Below are 18,906 nucleotides of genomic sequence, written 5' to 3' on the forward strand. Positions count from 1 at the left end.
CTGGATGAATTTACTGTTTGTCAGACCACAAACAGCAGTTAAAAAGGATAGAGACAACCAGAGCACAGTGTTTCTGTTTGCAGAACTTCAGTACAATAATGGTCTTATTACAAATTGTTTAATAGTTTTATTGCAATAATGGCCCAATATACGGCTCTCTGCAGAACTGCAATGTGAACTTTGATCAGAGTTCTGTATTCCCACTATTGTCTCTGTAATCTACAGATTACTGCATTTATCCTCCAAAAGGAGCTCAGGGCCTGAATATAAAACAGTATGGCCTCTGTCTGATCAAAGTAAGTGAGAGGACACTGAACAGGTCAGACTTTGTTTTGTCCATTCATAAAAACTATTTGCCAAACATATAAATCAGATATACGTAGAGTAATAAACTAAGCTGAGGTCCAGTTTTTGAAACTACTATAGTGGCAAATGTTAAGGGTCTGTGTTTTCAGGTTTCTTTAAACTATTACAGCTTGCTTACATGTTTTTCTTATGTTTTTCTTTCATGTCAGAAAACACATTGATGTGTGAGATCGATGTGCATATTGGCCAAGCTCTTTAGACAGACTTTATTAAAAAATATTTTCAAACATTGTATAATAACATTGGTGATGGTATCGCTGAAGGTTGCTTAATAGCATTGTTCACACAGGTCATGTTACTTTTTGTGATTTGCAATGTGTCATTTGGCAAAGGCACCTGATTCAAAGTCAAACCGTGATGCCTCACCATGAGGAAGTTGTTGCAGTACTCATGGTTCGAGTGAAAGGATCAATCCTGTGATTAGTCGTAATGTGGAAAAAAAGAACTGTTCTCGTTTCTGTTCAAACAGAAAGGATGAGTGACAGTATTGAGTGTTTTGGGACTTAGGAGAAACCCTGTGGCCTATTCAGTCATGTCCTTCAGTATTCACACCACATACACGCACACGCACACGCACACACATACCAGTCCACTATTGTCAAGTTTGCCAAAGAAGGAAATGTGACTTCCTGTACAAAGTTAATTTCACAATAAACCCCTTAGTAGCCACCCCTCTGTTGAATTTAGTGTGTATAAGGGAAATGGGTAAAAAAGAAACAACATTCTAATATAATTAGAGCCTCTGTTGCTTTAGAAATTATGGGATTCACCATGAGTTTTTTTATTTTTACAACTGCCATTTTGGCAATTGAACAGTGCCCGAGTGAATAGAAGTAGAGGTATTACTGTAGAAAAATAAAATTAAAGCTGAAAGTTACTGTTCAGTCTTTCTACCTCAGCCAAGAGGATTACGTTCATTACTCATTCATCTGAGTTTGTGGATTTATTAATTTGCTAGATTTATATAAGTTTATATTTTCTGTTTATACAGTCTATGAAAAGTCTTTGACAGATAAAGCATTGTGATAGAACCTTGTAGTGAAAAGCTCTAGGCTAAATCTCAGGTTCATGGACATTTCGCCCCTTAACCTGTGTATCTCCCCTGAGGGGGGCAGCAAAGAAGAGGTCAGCCTCCCCTTGCAGACAGGTCGTTGTTTGAGTCCCACACCAGCTTCTGCAGAAACTAACTCCCCCAGATGTCATGTTCCCTTTGTGTGCTTTTATTTTGAAGCTGCAGCACCTGTCTGCTCCTGTGTGTCTCCTTCCACCTTGACGCAGTTCGGGTCAAATCAGGCTGCGCGTTCTCGTCTCTCCAGCAGAGCCGCTTCATCACCGACAGACGCGCCCAGCCACCTGTCACATCCTCCGCTGCCAGCTTGGAGAAAAGACGTTATTTCATTTATTATAAGTCACTGAGGAAGGCACCATGGCGAGCAGCTTCTCCAGGATCCTGTCCACCAAAGGACAAATCGGGATCCTGTCTCTGGTGGGAGGCTCCGTGACGGCTGGATACCTGCTGCAGCACCGGGACCATGTCAGCGCCGGGATGCCCGTCCGCAGGGTGTACCCCTCCAGGTAACCGAGCCCCGTGTGTCCCTCACATGGAGCCATTAACACCTCACACACCACCACCATCATCATCATCATCATCATCATCATTTACCCATCTCGGTTATTCATCATGTTAATGTGTTAATGTCATCCAGTGATTAGAGGCAACCATGGTCTTTAATATTAAAATATGACTTAATGTGCAGTTTAATCAAATAATATCAGTGAGCAAAATATTCCATTGTATAAGAATGATATGCAATGAAGTAACCAGCAATTACATGCTTTATCAGGCTGCATTATCACATGTATGATGTATCACAGCATGTCAGATAAACAACCAAATCATGAGTCATGAAACAAGACGGTTTATGGCTAGAATCAAACACACGATAACTCTAAGCTTGTGTGCAAAATTTTATTTTTTATTCAAAGCCAAATTTAAGGCACTAGAAACAAGGCAACCTATAATAATAATCATAATAATAATAATAATAATAATCATAATCATAATAATAACAAAAGACGAATTTAAGTATGTCCCACTAAAAAAAATCAAAGATGGCAATAGTATGGAGTTGAAGAATAAACTAGAAAGCAGTTGATTTTGCACCCGACACTGCAGTGTAATGAAGAAGGTAAGATCAGGTTAAGAGGAGGGATGTGTACGTGTTCAAGCACACGCCCGCCTGGATTATAAAGTAGTGATTGTACATAGACTACCGATGAATAAAACCTTATCTGCTGCTCAGATATAAAACCCTGCCCTGGGCTTGTTACATAATGCTCACATCACAGGAACCTGTACAGCTCACCATAAACCGAAAGGTAATCTATTACTTGACAAATTTTAGTATTTAGTAAGTGTTGACATTGGTTAGGTGTACAGTGTGTATGTCCTCAGCCCTTTTCTCTGAGGTCGTCTCGGGTGTGTTTCAGTGGTCAACGCAGCCACACAGTCACTGTAGTGACTCTTATCAAACTGTATTGATATAGTGACCTCAAACAACCTCATAGGAAACACACCCTCAATCCTACCATACCCTATTTTACATTAGTTAACCATTAATGAAAAGATAAAGCTATAAAATGTGACTTAATGGTTTTGCTGGTGAATTAGGAGGATCAAGACCAGAGGATAACTGTGTTTTTTTATGTTAGAATTTAAAAGCAATAATAACGATAAACACTCATATCAAATAGTCTATGTCTAAGGTTATATTGGCAGTGAAATACTCAGTTGACTGTGTCTTTGCTTACTTAAAAGTACAAAGGATTCAGCACTGTAGCCTCATTATAAGAAGCTTTGGACCTGCAGATTTGGTTTAGGTTAATTGGAGACTCTAAATTGTCGGATATCGGTGGTTTGTTTCTGTGTGGTGGCGCTGTGACACGCTGGCGACCTGGCCAGTGTTCTCCCCGCCTCTCGCCTGATGAGCCAATCCCTGTAAACTGGGATTGGCTTCAGCTCCCCGTAACCCTCCAAGGATACGCTGTATAGATAATAATGGATAAACTTAAAGTACGAGAGTTGAAGAAATAATTATATTTTATATCACAATATTCTCTTATGTTATTGGGTTATTATTAAAAGTAAATATAGGTTCAAGTATTAGAAAAAAATGCAGTTGAGTAAAATGTACAATATTTCCCACAAGTAGCAGAAAAAGGAGATGGGTTAGTAAGTAAATTGTCAAATTTGTACTTAAGTAAAGAACTTTAATAAGTATGATTCGTTAAATCTCTTTGATTAAAGGGACAGTTCACAGAAAAATTAAAATTCACAAATTCAAGTAGTTTTTTGCCTAAATTTTATAGCCGCATTCGTGCGTGGATCACAGGACATTTAGGCTAAAAACATGGTGTGTATGAACTTGTTTCAAGTCGAATTTGAATGTCGGGGTTTATGGACACTTGGATGAAACCACACGAGCAATATGGCGGCATGATATTTTTTTTTCAGTAGTGTTCTTACATCTGAAGGATCAGTCACCATTTACTTCAATTGTATTGGATTAGGCTGCAACACTCTTTACCCCTAAAAATGTTTGGGTGATAAATCCCTTTAAGACCTACCGATAACAGCAATATCGATTCAAACTAGAATTGCACTCATTACAACACATACCTCCACCAAGGCTGAATTGTTCCCTTATGAAACTAGACCTAAATCCAGATTTTGATTTGGATCTGCACCTTATAGCACACACTCATAAATATCAGTTCCCAAAACCGCTGATTCATCCATCCATCGTTCCTACAGGACAATATGTGCCATGAGGACCGTGAACAGGCATCCTGTTTCATTACTGAACCCTGTCAGACGTGCCAATGTGGCCACCTGGGTTTTCCTGGCTCAGAAAACATTGTAATGGGTTTTCTTTGCATCTTTCTACTTCTGCTTTCTGATACAGGCTTAAATTGATGGCTCAATGAAGGTAACACTTCTGAATCTATTGTTGTGCAGACAAGAAAAAATAGAAATAAGGCAAGAGGCAGCAAATATTTTTAGACTGTCTACCCTTAGTATCACCAGTACAGCTCTGCTGAGTCACAGTTACTATATTATTTCATTTTGAAATGTCTTAGCCTTCCTCATATCTTGGCAGGCAGCAGGAGGAAGTAATCCATAAGCTGCTTAGTCTGTGCTTCTTTTGAACTTTTAGTTTTTTAAAGTTCTAAGTATGCTTGTTGCGATTAAACCCAGTCTTTGACAGTGGTTCCTTTTGGTTTTTCCACATCAACCTATGCTGAGGCCTAAATAGTTTGTTTGAAGAGATAAGTGAATTTGTCAAGTCAGCAGTATTTTCTTACTAAAACAAAGTGGATCTGAATGCTTTTTTAGCCACCAGCACTAAACATATGCCACTTTCAACATCTCATGAGGATTTAAACCACTGGTTTCATATATATACATATATATCCCTTTATGCTTTCTCACAGTGCCCATATGAGTGATCGCACCAGCCTTGTGTCATCTTTTTGCAGCAGTGTCCCATAATCAGACAGGCACAGGTTTAATCCCCAGTTTCCGGTTTACATGATATGTTGGAGTGTTGTTGAGTGACTCACACACTCTGAACCAGCTCCCTCATTAACCTGTGCCAACACTGCTTCAAAACTTATTTCTCTCTCATTGCAACATTATGTTATCTTTCATTTGTGTTTGAACAGTGCGGAGTACCCTGACCTGCGCAAACACAACAACTGCATGGCCAGTAACCTTACCCCTGCCATCTACACCAAGCTGTGTGATAAGGCCACTCCCAATGGTTACACACTGGACCAGGCCATCCAGACAGGCGTGGACAACCCCGGCCATCCCTTCATCAAGACCGTGGGCATGGTGGCAGGAGACGAGGAGACTTACGAGGTCAGACATCACTTTACCTTTTCCAACGCACCAACACACACAAACAGTTCCGCGGTGCTGAGTGAAAAGAAGGGCTGGCTCACCCCCTGTGTATTGTACTGATGAAACTTGAAACTTCAGTCTGATGAAACTTGAAACAACAAAAAGAGGGAATGGCAGAAAATGACAGTTAATGAAAGTGTTACAAAGTGGAAAATGACTCAAGACATTGCCAGCCACATTCTACTCCACGCGCAACTTCCTGTACCATGACCCTGAGCTTATGTCAGCAGAGATAAAACGTTTTTTATTCTTCAGAAATAATTGAAAATTCTTCTGTTGCGATAAGTGTAGAGAATTGAATAATCAATCCTCCCTTTCATCAGAAAGTATTTCAGCCCAGGAGAGGGAGAGTTTCAGCCCAGGACACCTCTTCTGGGATGTTTCATTATATCAATCTATATTGAGGACCTTACTACGTTTCGGTTTAAATTGCCTTCTTCATTTAGGACATAAAAATATCTCAATGTTATTTCAGTAGTCAGGATTTTTTTCAACTATGGATTGCCGAGAACCAGTGTTCAGGATGCAGATGCATAATTTTCAAAGACTCAAGGTGCAACACTTACATAACACGTCCTGAAAAACAATTGAAATGTGTATCAGGACGTGCTATGTTTTCAGGCAACCACACTTATTAGTCTCATCCCTGTAAACGTAATATCAGGAATGCTGTGAGGGAATTCATCAGATTTGGGACAAAAGATTTGCGACCATGTGACCTAACAAAACACAATTTTGTCCACAACACAATAATGAATGTGCTAATTATGATTAATCATACATACATTATGCATTAAAGTGCAATTTTACTGGTTGGCAGAGTCGTACATTCATAAGGCAATGATGCTCTGTATATATTTAGCATAATTTTGGGTTGTATTGATTCGGCAGATGTCTTTTTTTGTGTGCGGAATTTATGCAAATGTTTCCTATCCATTATCTCTAAAATGTAATGCAGTATATGATTCATCATTGCTCCCTGCTGTTTACTTGTTTTTTGTTTAGTTTCTCTCCACTGTGGTCTTATGAGAGGTGTTGGTGAATGGATAAAGGTGAATTGTGATGATGTAGCTTGGAAAGGTAAAGGTTGACCAACTGGGCAGTATAGCAACAATGGTCTCTTCCATCCCTCAGACAATATTATATGATTTTAATATTATGTTGAGGACTGTATAGTGTTACATTATGCTTTGAATTGGCTTTTATTATTTTTATTTTTATTTGGCAGCTTTGTTTCACTCAACCAGGATATTTGTTATATTAAAAGTATTTGTAGGGTGGCACTGATGTCTCACAGCAGGACGGCTCCCGGTTTGAGGGAGTGTCCCAGGCCTGTGTTTGCATGTTCTCCTCATGTCTGCATGGGTTTTCTCAGGTTACTCTGGGTTCCCTTCACAGTCCAACGACATGCAGATTGGAATTAGTTTAATTGGAGACTCTTAATTGACTCTAAACCACAGTTGTGAATGTGCATGTGATATGTTATTTGTCTCTGTATGTTAGCCCTGTGATACCCTGGCTCTCGTCCAGTGTCAGATTGGCTACAGCTCCCCCTGCGACCCTCATAGTATAAGTGCTATAGATGATGGATGTATTAATAACTTGTCTTCTGATACAGTCTTGCAGTCCAGAAACATTCTCTATATGTGTATGTCTGATGTCACATTTTTTGTCCAGAGTCTACCATACAAGTGATTAACCCAAACATTTGTCCTGTATTTTCATATTGTTCACCTCGGGGTGTTTTTCAGGTATTTGCAGCCCTGCTGGACCCGATTATCAAAGAGAGGCACAATGGCTACGACCCCAACGTCATGAAACACCCCACCGACCTGGACGCCAGCAAGGTAAAATTCACGTTGAATTGAAAGATATTTCATTCTATGACTTGAAATGACATACACATCTGTACATCTCCTTAATTGTCTTAATTGCAGATCCAGTCGGGCAACTTTGATGATCGTTACGTGCTGTCCTCCAGGGTGAGGACGGGCCGCAGTATCCGGGGACTGAGCCTGCCCCCTGCCTGCACCCGGGCTGAGCGCAGAGAGGTGGAGAGGGTGGCGGTGGACGCCCTGGCTGGCCTGAAGGACGACCTGACTGGGAGATACTACAGTCTCACCGAGATGACAGACAAGGACCAGCAACAGCTCATTGATGTGAGTCGTGCTGGGATGTTGCTGTATGCATGGGAAGATGTCGGACCACTTTTTACAAGTTTATTCTTTTTCACCAGCAACAACACTGTTTTTAGACTTCGCAAAGAAGGGTTCCTGTTTTAGATAATGAAAGAAAGAGTTTCTGCTTGACTGATGCAAGACTAGGAAGAAATACTAAAACATGACAAATATCTCAGTTTGAAAAAAAGGGAGCCATACACGTACAAGACACGGACAGAGATGTCAACTTGCAAAGACAATAAGATTGGCGTTTGGTGATAAGGGCTGACGCTGGTGTCAGTGTGCTGTTAACTAAAACCCAAGATACCCACAGTGCAGTTTATTAGTCAAAAAATAACTTGTCCAACGTAGAGAATTGTCAGCTCTGTTCTGAAAGAGAATTTCTGTAGAAAGTCCAGACATTTTCCAAAGTTCATGTGAGAAAATGGCTATACATGTGAACGGCACATCTTTTTTTATCTGAGGATGTTGTCACAGTTTCCCTTCAAGTCCTGGACTAGTACAAAATTCAACAATGAAATAATAACTGTGGGTGGACTGTGTCTGCCATGGCATTTTTCTCCTTAACAAAGAGAAAGATTGGCCCGATTACTGAATTCTTAAGTCTCACAAACTTGTTTCTGTTTTCCAATCTAAGATTTTGTTGCCACTCCAGTCATAACCATTGTTGAAACTTCAATTCTCTGTATTTATAACAGGACCACTTCCTGTTTGACAAGCCTGTGTCTCCCCTCCTGACATGTGCAGGCATGGCTCGTGACTGGCCAGATGCACGTGGTATTTGGTAAGTGAAAAGACCTGATGGTACAAGTAGGATAATATTGTCTGCAGAGTTGTACATTTTAACACAAGTAAGCATAGTTTGCTTTAGGTGTGCAGTACAGCACCGAATTAAAAAGTCTGGAAAAACTGCAACAGCACAACAGTAGTTAAACAATTATAGGATATTTATGTGAACTAGTTTGCATTTCCTTAAAATATTGCCCAACAAGCTCATGTACAAATTAAAAAACAATGTTCCGAGTATTGACCCTTGTGGAACTCCTGTAGAATTCCAAATCTCAACAGATTTAAAACTTCTCTCATCAACGTAGAAGAGTTACTCTTGTAAGGAAACTAAATATTGGAATCTTTCAATTAAATGATCATGACCAACAGTGTCAATGTGTTGACAGCAGTGAGGGAAAGCAAAACAGATGTACAAAATGTATTTTAAATGTGTGTTGATCCTAAGGTAAATGATTTGATTGTGTGAATCTGGGTTATTTTGGTAAATCAGGATTCAAGGAGATCTTTAAAAAAAAAAAGAAAGACAGAAATAAACATTTTTTTTAATTATTTTTTTTACCCATATTAAAATTATATAGACACATATGTAGACAGTAGATTTATTAAGTTTATCACTTTTTAATCAATCTTCTTAAAATGTCTCCCAGGTACATTATTTAGTTGATATCCTGAGGTTACAATAATGGGCAATAAACCCATTGAATTTAAGGGTGTCAAACAGTGAAATCCACTTATTTGAGTCTTTGCTCAGTTGCTGAAAACTGTCAGAGTTTTTTCTTTTTTCTTTATTGTCTTATTTCTTTCTGTATTATCTCATGTTCACAGCAGTATTGTCATTTCCCTGTTATTGAGCTGTGTTGGTGTATGGGCGATGCGGACAGCGCTCCCTCAGTGTGGAGTCATCTGCCAGCCAAAATCAATCAGCAGCCTCCTTCCTCTCTCCCTCTGCCAGTCGTATCAGCCAATCCTCTCCTCTCCTTAATAATTCCCCCCCACATCATCCCTCCATCTTCTCCTCTTACAGCTCCACTGCTAGCCTTCTCTTTCTCTCATTCTTTCCCCCACTTTACCTTTTTTACTTTTATCCATATGTCATGCTCCACTTTCCTTTCATTTTCACTTATCATCCTCCACACTTCCAATACAACCTTTCTTGTTCCACTCCAAACATAAACCTGTTATTTTCCCCTGTGGTTCAGATATTCCATTGGTGCTCTATTTTTACTCCCAATCTTTATCTCTCCCTCCTCTCTCATTCCCTTTTTGTCCGCTTTGCCGAATGTCTCTCCCTTACCTGCTGCCTCCACAACCCATATCCATTACCTTATTAAATCTATTTAACAAGTTTAAGGAGGTCAGTATGGACAAAAAGCTTCTGTACTCGCTGACAGTGACTTTATACAAGTTTTCCCTGAGACCGGTGCTCAGACGTGTCATGTGGTGGTTGAAATCCACCCTTCTCCTTTTAAGACCATCAATCCAACCATTTGTCCCTCCAATAGATGTTGAGCTTCTTCAGACTGGACGTTTACGTATGATCAATGAATAAATAGACAAACCTACTAACATCACCAACATAAGCTGACTTAAATTAATTTTGTTCACGTTGTTTGTTAAACCAAACATTTAGATTTTGGTGGTCAAAGGTCAAATGTAATTGAAAACTTATAAATCATATGTTGGGCTTCAATCATTAACATGCTAGTGTGACACGATTGAACAAATATATCTAATACATTAAAATGATAAGGTAATGACATTTTATATCCAAACTGTCTAAACTTCCTTGTGCTGTCACAATGTTCTGTAAAAACATGTTTCTCTCCATGAACTGGGGAACTAAGCGGAGATTGTGAACATATTTCTTGTAACATCACTTATTGACGGTAGAGGCGACACAATAATTCTTTAGTTTTTCTGTTGTTGACAAACTGTTCTCCATTAGGACATATATAAGAACATAAGTTCTAAATCAGTAGCACAGTGCAGCGTTGCAGATCACTCTGACAAACACACGGGTCAATGACTCTCAGCAGAAACAAGCATTATCCTCAATGATTAATGGTTATTGGTCTTCTCTCTGCTCACCAGCATCATCTCGCTCCCTTTATTTAGAAACCCATCATCTTCTCATTAACTTATTTTACACACTTTCTCACAATTGGCTTCCAAAGTACCATCTCTGTATCGACTCAGTCTTTGAAAGAAAGATTCAGATATTGATTGACTGTATATATGACTACTGTCTACATTTGGAACAAGTAAATGTATTAAAGTTGTTGATAAGGTTAAAACTGTCCACACAGTCTATCCAGTGTAACTTTCCTGTGTGCAGGCACAACAATGACAAGACCTTCCTGATCTGGATCAACGAGGAGGACCATACTAGGGTCATCTCCATGGAGAAGGGAGGCAACATGAAGAGAGTCTTTGACAGGTTCTGCAGAGGCCTCAAGGAGGTGAGAGTGTGATTGTATGTGTGTGGCCTGTTTAACATAGAATGTGCATGTGATGAGATGGAAAGATGTTTAAATAAGAGAGGGAAGTTGTTTGGGATTGAGAATAATTAGACTGAATATTTAATTGTCTTAATATTTTTTACTCTGAAATGAATCCACTTTATTCCCAATGAGAGTTTTGGCAGCGTATTTAATAAAGAATACAACTACCTGAATTTTAGGCCTTTAAATGATTATATACATTAAAATAGTATGCACTGGGTTTTAAACACCTTATGTTAATGTTCATTTAACGCTTCTTTCTTAACACTTAATCTTTTTTTAGGGAGAAATATAAATATATAAAATGTTTGTTAATAAGCACACTGTTAACTACATCAGCCCAATAAGGTAACTACACTCAGCTAGGCTATGGATACCAAGAGGCTACTGTCTCTGCCTGTAGTTTGGAAGATAATGTAGTGTTTCAATGGTTATTCTCTACTAGGGTACTTTACCTTATCTGAAGTGTAAGTAATTCTAGGACCCTGATATTCCTTCGTATCTGTCGTGTTTGACATTGGTATTAATTGGTTTATTAAAAAGGTCTCATAAAGTCTCACTTGTGGAAACCTACAGAAACACTACCAACGCTCCTCAGGGTGTCACACATAAATCAGGAGTATTTTGCATTACACCTGACCAGCCTGATGTGCACAGAAGCTCATGCACAATGGTGATAGTTGTGCCAGATTCAGCCAAGTTCAACCAAGGACACAATATTTTGAAGTCGGAGGCTGCAGCTGTATCAGACATACAGTATCCACTCTGCTGCAATCAGATGGCTGCAGGATTTAATCAGAGAAGAGAAGAATAACAGAATATAATTGATAAAAGTGCTAGCAGAAAAAACAAACAGCTCCCACTAGTCTTTGCCCTGCTGTGGATGTAAAGCTTGTAGACAGAGGGACAAAAACACACTAACCAAACATGACCACGCAAACATAAATTATTTAACCAAGCAGCCGCGGTTGCGCATTACAGAAAGAGCAAAAGACAAGCAGTGCAACATTTGGTATCGAACTGTTGCAACAACTCTGAGGGACACACCTCAGTGCTTTGCTAAAATAGTTTTTATCTCCCATACTATGCCAGTCCAGTCCAACCACAGTACATCTCAAGACGACAACTTTCAAGTCTTTACTTGTCAGCTCTGATGAATGAAAAATCAACAGCGACCAACAGTTTGCTGTGTTTGAACAACAGTATTTGCACATCCATCAAACGTATCAAAGGTCAAAAGATTGTTGAATGAATGAAGCACACCTTCATTGTGTTGTGACCGATTCTCTCCCTACAAGGTGGAGCGTCTGATCCAGGAGAGAGGCTGGGAGTTCATGTGGAACGAGAAGCTCGGTTACATCCTCACCTGCCCCTCCAACCTGGGCACAGGGCTCAGGGCCGGGGTCCATGTCAAACTGCCCCTGCTGGGCAAGGTAACTCAGTAGATGTAATAGAATGAAGACAGGGTGATACTTCAGTAGATAACGTGGGATCTTTTGACTCTCTATTCTACTTGTGTTACATAATGATAGTCCCAAATGAATGCATGGCCTTAAAAAACATTAAAGTATTAGATTATCAAGGCCACAAAAAGCCTCATCTTATCTAGTCTCCTTTATCTGTGTTATTACATCTTTTATTCACAAAAGTGAAGGACGAGAAGAACTAGATTTGTACTGTTAAAGGCTCTTGAAAACCAACAAATAGATTTTTATTAAATGAAGTTGGAAATGTTGTTGAGCAAGAGTTTAAATATCAGGATTCTGCTCATTTGGAAATAAGCTCTTAATCTATTTTCTATAAATGTTGCTATGAAGATTCTTAGTGATGGATGGATGGATAGAGAGGGGTGGATTTATCAGGTCATCACACTGCTCAGTGCAGAAAACTGTGGAGAGACAGTATTTATGTCATCTGGCCTCGGAACACCTCTGGACCCAATGAGGAAGTCATATTGGTAATTCCAAATACCTGCGAGAAAAACATACAGATGCAGATTGATTAAAAATGTTAATCTAATTGCATTGAAACTATGCTGAGTAGCTCTTCTCCTCCACCTTCCAGGATCTCCGCTTCAGTAAGATCCTGGACAACCTGCGTCTGCAGAAGCGAGGGACGGGCGGCGTCGACACGGCTGCTGTTGGTGGTATCTTTGACATCTCCAACCTGGACCGCCTGGGACAGTCTGAGGTAGGAAAACCTGTGTACAAATGTACAAAGTATATAAATCTCTACCTTTTATCGGCAGAGCAGTAAATCGTCCCATTCAATCAACCATTGTCAAATAAATGTTATGTACAAACAACTTATTTGGGGCACGAGGAGAGGAGAGTAGAGGAGAGGAGAGGAGAGGAGAGGAGAGGAGAGGAGAGGAGAGGAGAGGAGAGGAGAGGAGAGGAGAGGAGAGGAGAGGAGAGGAGAGGAGAGGAGAGGAGAGGAGAGGAGAGGAGAGGAGAGGAGAGGAGAGGAGAGGAGAGGAGAGGAGAGGAGAGGAGAGGAGGAGAGGAGAGGGGAGAAGAGGAGATGAGAGGAAACTTCTTGAACATGCAGTTTGTCTTTGTTATGTCCATGGTCATGCTGTCATGCCTGTGTTACAGAGTCATTCTGTACAATGGAGCGGTTCTCTGTCCTTGTGAGTGTGTGGTTGAATATATTATTCTGATTACATGTAGGCTGGAGATGGCTCTTCACTGTTTCTGGGTGGAGTGCAGTGTACTAATTAACAGCCAGTTTGCTACTGATTGAGACTCACTTATCAAATGTTCTTACTGTTGCATAATATTCTCTCCCTCTAACCCAATGTTTGGTCCTTAATTCAGACGGATGAACCATGAACACATCACTGTTACAAGATGTCAAAAGAGTTTGATGGATGTGGGAGCAACAAACTGTTAGAGAAAAATACACAAGGACAATATTGTGTAGCATGTAAATTTTCATGTTGAAGGAACTGTATTTTGTCAAACTTGTTAACCTCTAACAAATCAGAATACTGTTTACGTATATAAATAGCTTTCTACACCAGATTTTAACAAATTTGCTGGTTAAGAAGATCATTTCTTCACCTCCAGTAGCCTGCCACGTGGCAGTGGATGCAAAGTAATCTGTCAGAATGAGAATGAGACTTCTTGCTGAGCGAGACATTTATAGTGTTGCCAGATGCTTAGCAAAGACACAGTATAATCATTTCAGCTTTGATCGACATTTCGTAGATTGCCACTGTTGCCCCATAAGATTAAATTGTAGCCACTATGCTGTGTCGATGCTGCCAGCGGAAATGATCTTCCATACCTTTCATTTACATACCCACATTTATAAGATTTAAAAATATCAGAATTCCCCTCTTCACTTTTGTTTTAATCTGTACAAAAAGAGGTGCATTTCCAAAAAGGTGAAGCTATTTTTTTCAAAGAGGGACCTCTTGAATTACAAACTTTATACTATGACAAAAAAGTTATTGAATGCTAAATGCCCATGTTTGTTAAACCCCACAGCTCCAGTTTGTGACACAGACTGTCTGTTATAAATTTGTGGTCTTCAAGCCCATGTCATGTTTGGAATCAGAGGGTGATGTGAAGGGTTGTCAGCTGCAACATGCAACTTCACCACTAGATGTCACTAAGTTCTACACACTGAACCTTTAAGACATATTCAGGGTTATTTTCTCAGACTTGACAGAACCCTCCAGAGCGCAGGGAGTCATGTCGGCACATGTCACCTGTTCGATTTCTTGTTTCCTGTCTCTCTCCACAGTCACTGTCAAATAATATAATTTAAAGAAATTCTTCCTGGCTCAAAGGGTATTGAGTGGTATAGAGTTGCTTTCACAGGCGCAGTATACTCCCCATGACTAGTACACAGATCTTTATTAATTAAATTCAATTGAGTTTCATTAAATTAGGACTATATGATTATTATCAGTTAAAAGGATATGAGTTAGAGTTGATGTTTTACATTATTCACCCACTGTTGATTGCTTTTCTTCTGTGGACATTTGAAAATAGTCTTAAAACCGAATTTGTGTGTCCCTCAGGTCCAGTTGGTGCAGACCGTGATTGATGGCGTCAACTACTTAATCGAGTGTGAGAAGAGATTGGAGAAAGGCCAGGACATCAAGGTGCCCGCACCCCTCAAGCAGAAGTAGAAACCAATCCCTGACGTCTGCGCACAACGCACTGGGCACACAACTGCACAAACATCCCGCTCTGTGCCCATAGATACCATAACTATCGATGTCGTCGCATCATTTATTACTACTGTTGATCTAATCCACCCCAAAATATATTTCTCTATAATATAATATAATCAAAATATATTATAAACAGACCCAGAATAGTGCTTAAGTGTGTTGTTGGTGCATATGTAGGGTTTTTAAGTTACAACTCATATTCCCACCTGGCTATAAAATGAGGGCAAATATTAACAAATGATGCACAAGCTCTAGCCTGTTGTAATGGAGCAAAAATGGCCGCCTAACACCTTGCTCTGCCCCGCTGCAGCCTCCTTCCTGCTGCATGTCTCCGTCTCTTCCCTTACCCCTGTTTGTCGATCAGCCATGACTATTATCTGGTGCTTGTAAAGTCCATCCATTGTGGATTGTGTAAACATAGTAACCTTAAAAATCATTTTGAGTGGATCTGAATGTAGATTAACAGTGTGAGACTGAAGAGACTCGTGGATGTGTATGTTGGATGTCACCCTGGTGTCAGACTGTAATGTCATAACACACAGTGGCCTGGGCTGGGTTCTGTACTGTAAGCAACTGAAGCAATATCATTCCATTGTGACATTACTGAATGTCACATTGTTATGTCTTTTATTAAAGGAATCATCTATTTAACAGTACTCGCCTCTGTCTGTCTCTCATTGGTTGTTAAAGTGTTTTTTTTCCTGGTTTCTACCTGAGCAACACATAAGTCATGATATCCAACAAGCCTTATGTTACCATGGTAATCAAGCTGGAGAAGCATTATATGTCTCTATGGGAGCGTGATTGCATCATGTCATGTGACAATGTTAAGTCAGAGGCATAACAAAGCTGTATTCTGCTGAAAGGCTGAATCTTTTAAATCTGGAAAATGTCTGTTAAGAATTTATAAGTCCAATGTTCTTCCAGCCCAGGTAGTGTTTTAATGTAGGAGTCATATGTTAGATGATAAAGCTGGTAATATTTTTTCATCCTGCTGTACACACATCTATTGCATATCTGTCCATCCTGAAAGAGGAATCCTTCTCTGTTATTCATTTAGTGATTTTGGGGAGATTTTCCTTCTCTGAATGGAAGGATTAAAGAGAGTGGGTGTTGTATGCTGTATAGATTCTAAAGCCCCTTGCCGCTTTGGGCTATATGAAGAAAGTTGATTTGTTTTTTACATAAAATGACAAGACCAAAACAGCAGTGAATTGAGCCTGCAACACATATGTTCTGTATTTCAAATCGTGTTAAATCGTATTTCTCTTATAGCATGTTGATGTCCATAGTATTATATATCTATTAAAACATGTCAGCGAGGCTCTCAGCTGCACTCATTACCATGACCATGTGTTCTGTATTTCAGGTAGGTTGAGTTAATCCCACGCTCAGGAAACACTAATCATCACCTATGGTATTAAACAGCAGTGGCTTTACTACAGTGAACAGCCGTGTTAGTTCATTTTTAGAGCTGTAACGCTCAGTGGACTATATTCATGACCCAATTTTAAAGTTGTTTGCATTCATTACATATAAGTTATACACATAAGTATAAGGACTGCAAATAATGAACTTTTTATTTTTTATCATCAATTTATCCGACAACTATATAGGCTTTCTGAGGAGCTTCCACCAGCAAGTCTGGTGTTTTTGTTTTAGAAATGACTGAAACAGCAACTAGATCTAATGTTTTTTGATCGACTCAGTGATGAATTGAGTTGCAGCTTCAGAAAGTATAAAACAGTAGCTATAAGACAGAAGGATGGTCCAGCCGATTTAGTTTGTTTGTGATTTGTTGACAATAACAAAACTATCAAATATAATAATAGTGCTCCTCTATGATGACCCAGTGTGAAATCTGACGTGAACACACAACCAAACGCTGGACGCTGACAGGACAACAAGGCGTTCAGTGTTCAGAGGGGACACAGCTGAGACGACAAGTGTTGGTGGAGTGAGGCATAAAGAATCTGTTCCTCCTTCGTGGAGGGCTTGGAAGAAGGGTCTGTTGTCCTGAATACACACACACACAAACACACAAACACACACACACACACACACACACACACACACACACACACACACACACACACACAACCTGTCTCGTACAGTACTCAGAGCATAACGCTGAAGACCTCTTTTCTCCTCTCCTCTTCTCTCCTCCTCCTTGTTCCACATATGGCCGAGGAGCAAGTGGGTTGCCATGGCAACTACTTTACGGAGGTAATCAGGGATCTTTCTGTTTGGGGGGGGGCTTTGTGGGTAACGGAGTACAAATCTCTGCATCATAGGAGAGGTTTGCAATGCTACACGCCAAAATGAATGCAGGTATCTGGGATAAGATGGTGATAGAGTTATGATGACATTTCTGTAGCAGATCGTATTTACATATATATATATCTACATAAACATATTTATCTACACATTTAGCATAGCTTAACATAGCTGAGGTACGACCAGAATCCATACACAACAGACATGTTTTTACCCCCAAAAAATGAAAGGAACATTCATGAGATAAAAAAACAAACTGCAGTAACTTCATTGCCTTAATTAAAGCTTATAGGTTTTGATGCTTCAAGATTTTGATAATTACATTTTTTATATCACATAAATAAAACAACAGCTTAAAAGTGACACCAGATAAACCAGTTCTGCCAAATGCTAACTACAATCTGAGGAGGCATTCATGTGCTTAAGCTACTTTAAAATCATATTCAAAATGCATTTAATTGTAGATAAATTCACAGAATGGAGACAAAAATACACATTTTGTTTGTAGTTTCTTCCCTTTGTCCAAACATAAAAGGTTACTTTAGTGTCTAAATGTTAGGTTTTACTTAAAGGCAAATTTACAAATAGAGAGTTTACAGCTTATAGGCTATATCTGTGTACACCCCTTGTTTACGCAGGGTTCTAAACACAGTGCTCTCTGCCCTGTACTCAATGTGTGTTCAGAGGTTATGCTGTAATGCCAGTGGGTGTCTAATCAGTGTCCTTCAAATGTTACAGATGTTTAATAAAGTGCTGTGTAGTGCAAATGCACAATGTATTATATGAACTCTATTGTACTGTACGATCACATAAGAAGCTCTACATTTTCAGGATTTAATTTCTCTACTATAGTTGTCTCATTCAAACTAATGCAGGTTTATGACAGAGTTTTCACAACAACTGAAAAGTGTGATGAAGGCCTGAGATCTAAAAGCAATATTATTAAGAGACAGTCAGAAAAGTGAGGGATGAATTTGCAAATGTCAAATGTTACCGTTTTTTGGGGTGTTTTGGGACCAGACTAGCATGTACAAGTCCATATTTTGTGTACAGAAATCAGATTATCACCTATAAATATATAATTGAATAAAATATGAATGATTATAGTATTAATACATTTCGAGTTATAATATTAGCAAATATTAGATGATTACAGGGAATATCAAAATGTAGTCATTCTCTTGAATCAGAAATAATTTGTTTAATGATTTCCCAGCCTACTGAGTGCAGAGTACTTTGGACCAGAGATTGAGGGATGCTCAAAGAGCGCCATCTGCTGGCATCATTGTATAACAGCAGCTTTAGAAAGAGGGAAACATTTCAGTTCGACCAGGAAGTGCTTTACTTTGAAGTAATAGTAATAACATACAAAACAAAAACAAACATACTAGATACCACAGATATCCTTACAACTGAGCAGATTTCATATTTTATTTAGTCTGATCATTCTGTTGAGATTTTTCAAGATAGACTTAAGAACAATTAAAATTCAGACAATCGCACACAAACAGTGCACAAAACCACACATCATTCCAGACAGATACAACTGACAACTACTAGAAAATATAACAAAATTCAATAAACATTCAATACAATTATTTTGAAATTTTGTAAAAGCTTGACAACAATTAATAGGTT

The 18,906-nt window shown here is 39.2% G+C and overlaps 1 protein-coding gene across 1 annotated transcript; it reads left to right on the forward strand.

Annotated features, from left to right (window-relative positions):
• The first annotated feature begins 1,655 nt into the window (after window positions 1–1,655).
• Window positions 1,656–15,647, forward strand: LOC133008810 (creatine kinase U-type, mitochondrial-like). The gene is made up of 9 exons (XM_061076132.1): window positions 1,656–1,941; window positions 5,092–5,290; window positions 7,084–7,179; window positions 7,270–7,491; window positions 8,211–8,296; window positions 10,637–10,760; window positions 12,101–12,235; window positions 12,867–12,992; window positions 14,836–15,647. The coding sequence occupies exons 1-9, from the start codon at window positions 1,793–1,795 to the stop codon at window positions 14,944–14,946; spliced, it is 1,248 nt and encodes a 415-aa protein (XP_060932115.1). The 5' UTR covers window positions 1,656–1,792; the 3' UTR covers window positions 14,947–15,647.
• Window positions 15,648–18,906: the final 3,259 nt, after the last annotated feature.

The sequence above is a fragment of the Limanda limanda genome, chromosome 8 (assembly GCF_963576545.1).
Source record: "Limanda limanda chromosome 8, fLimLim1.1, whole genome shotgun sequence".
NCBI lineage: Eukaryota > Metazoa > Chordata > Actinopteri > Pleuronectiformes > Pleuronectidae > Limanda > Limanda limanda.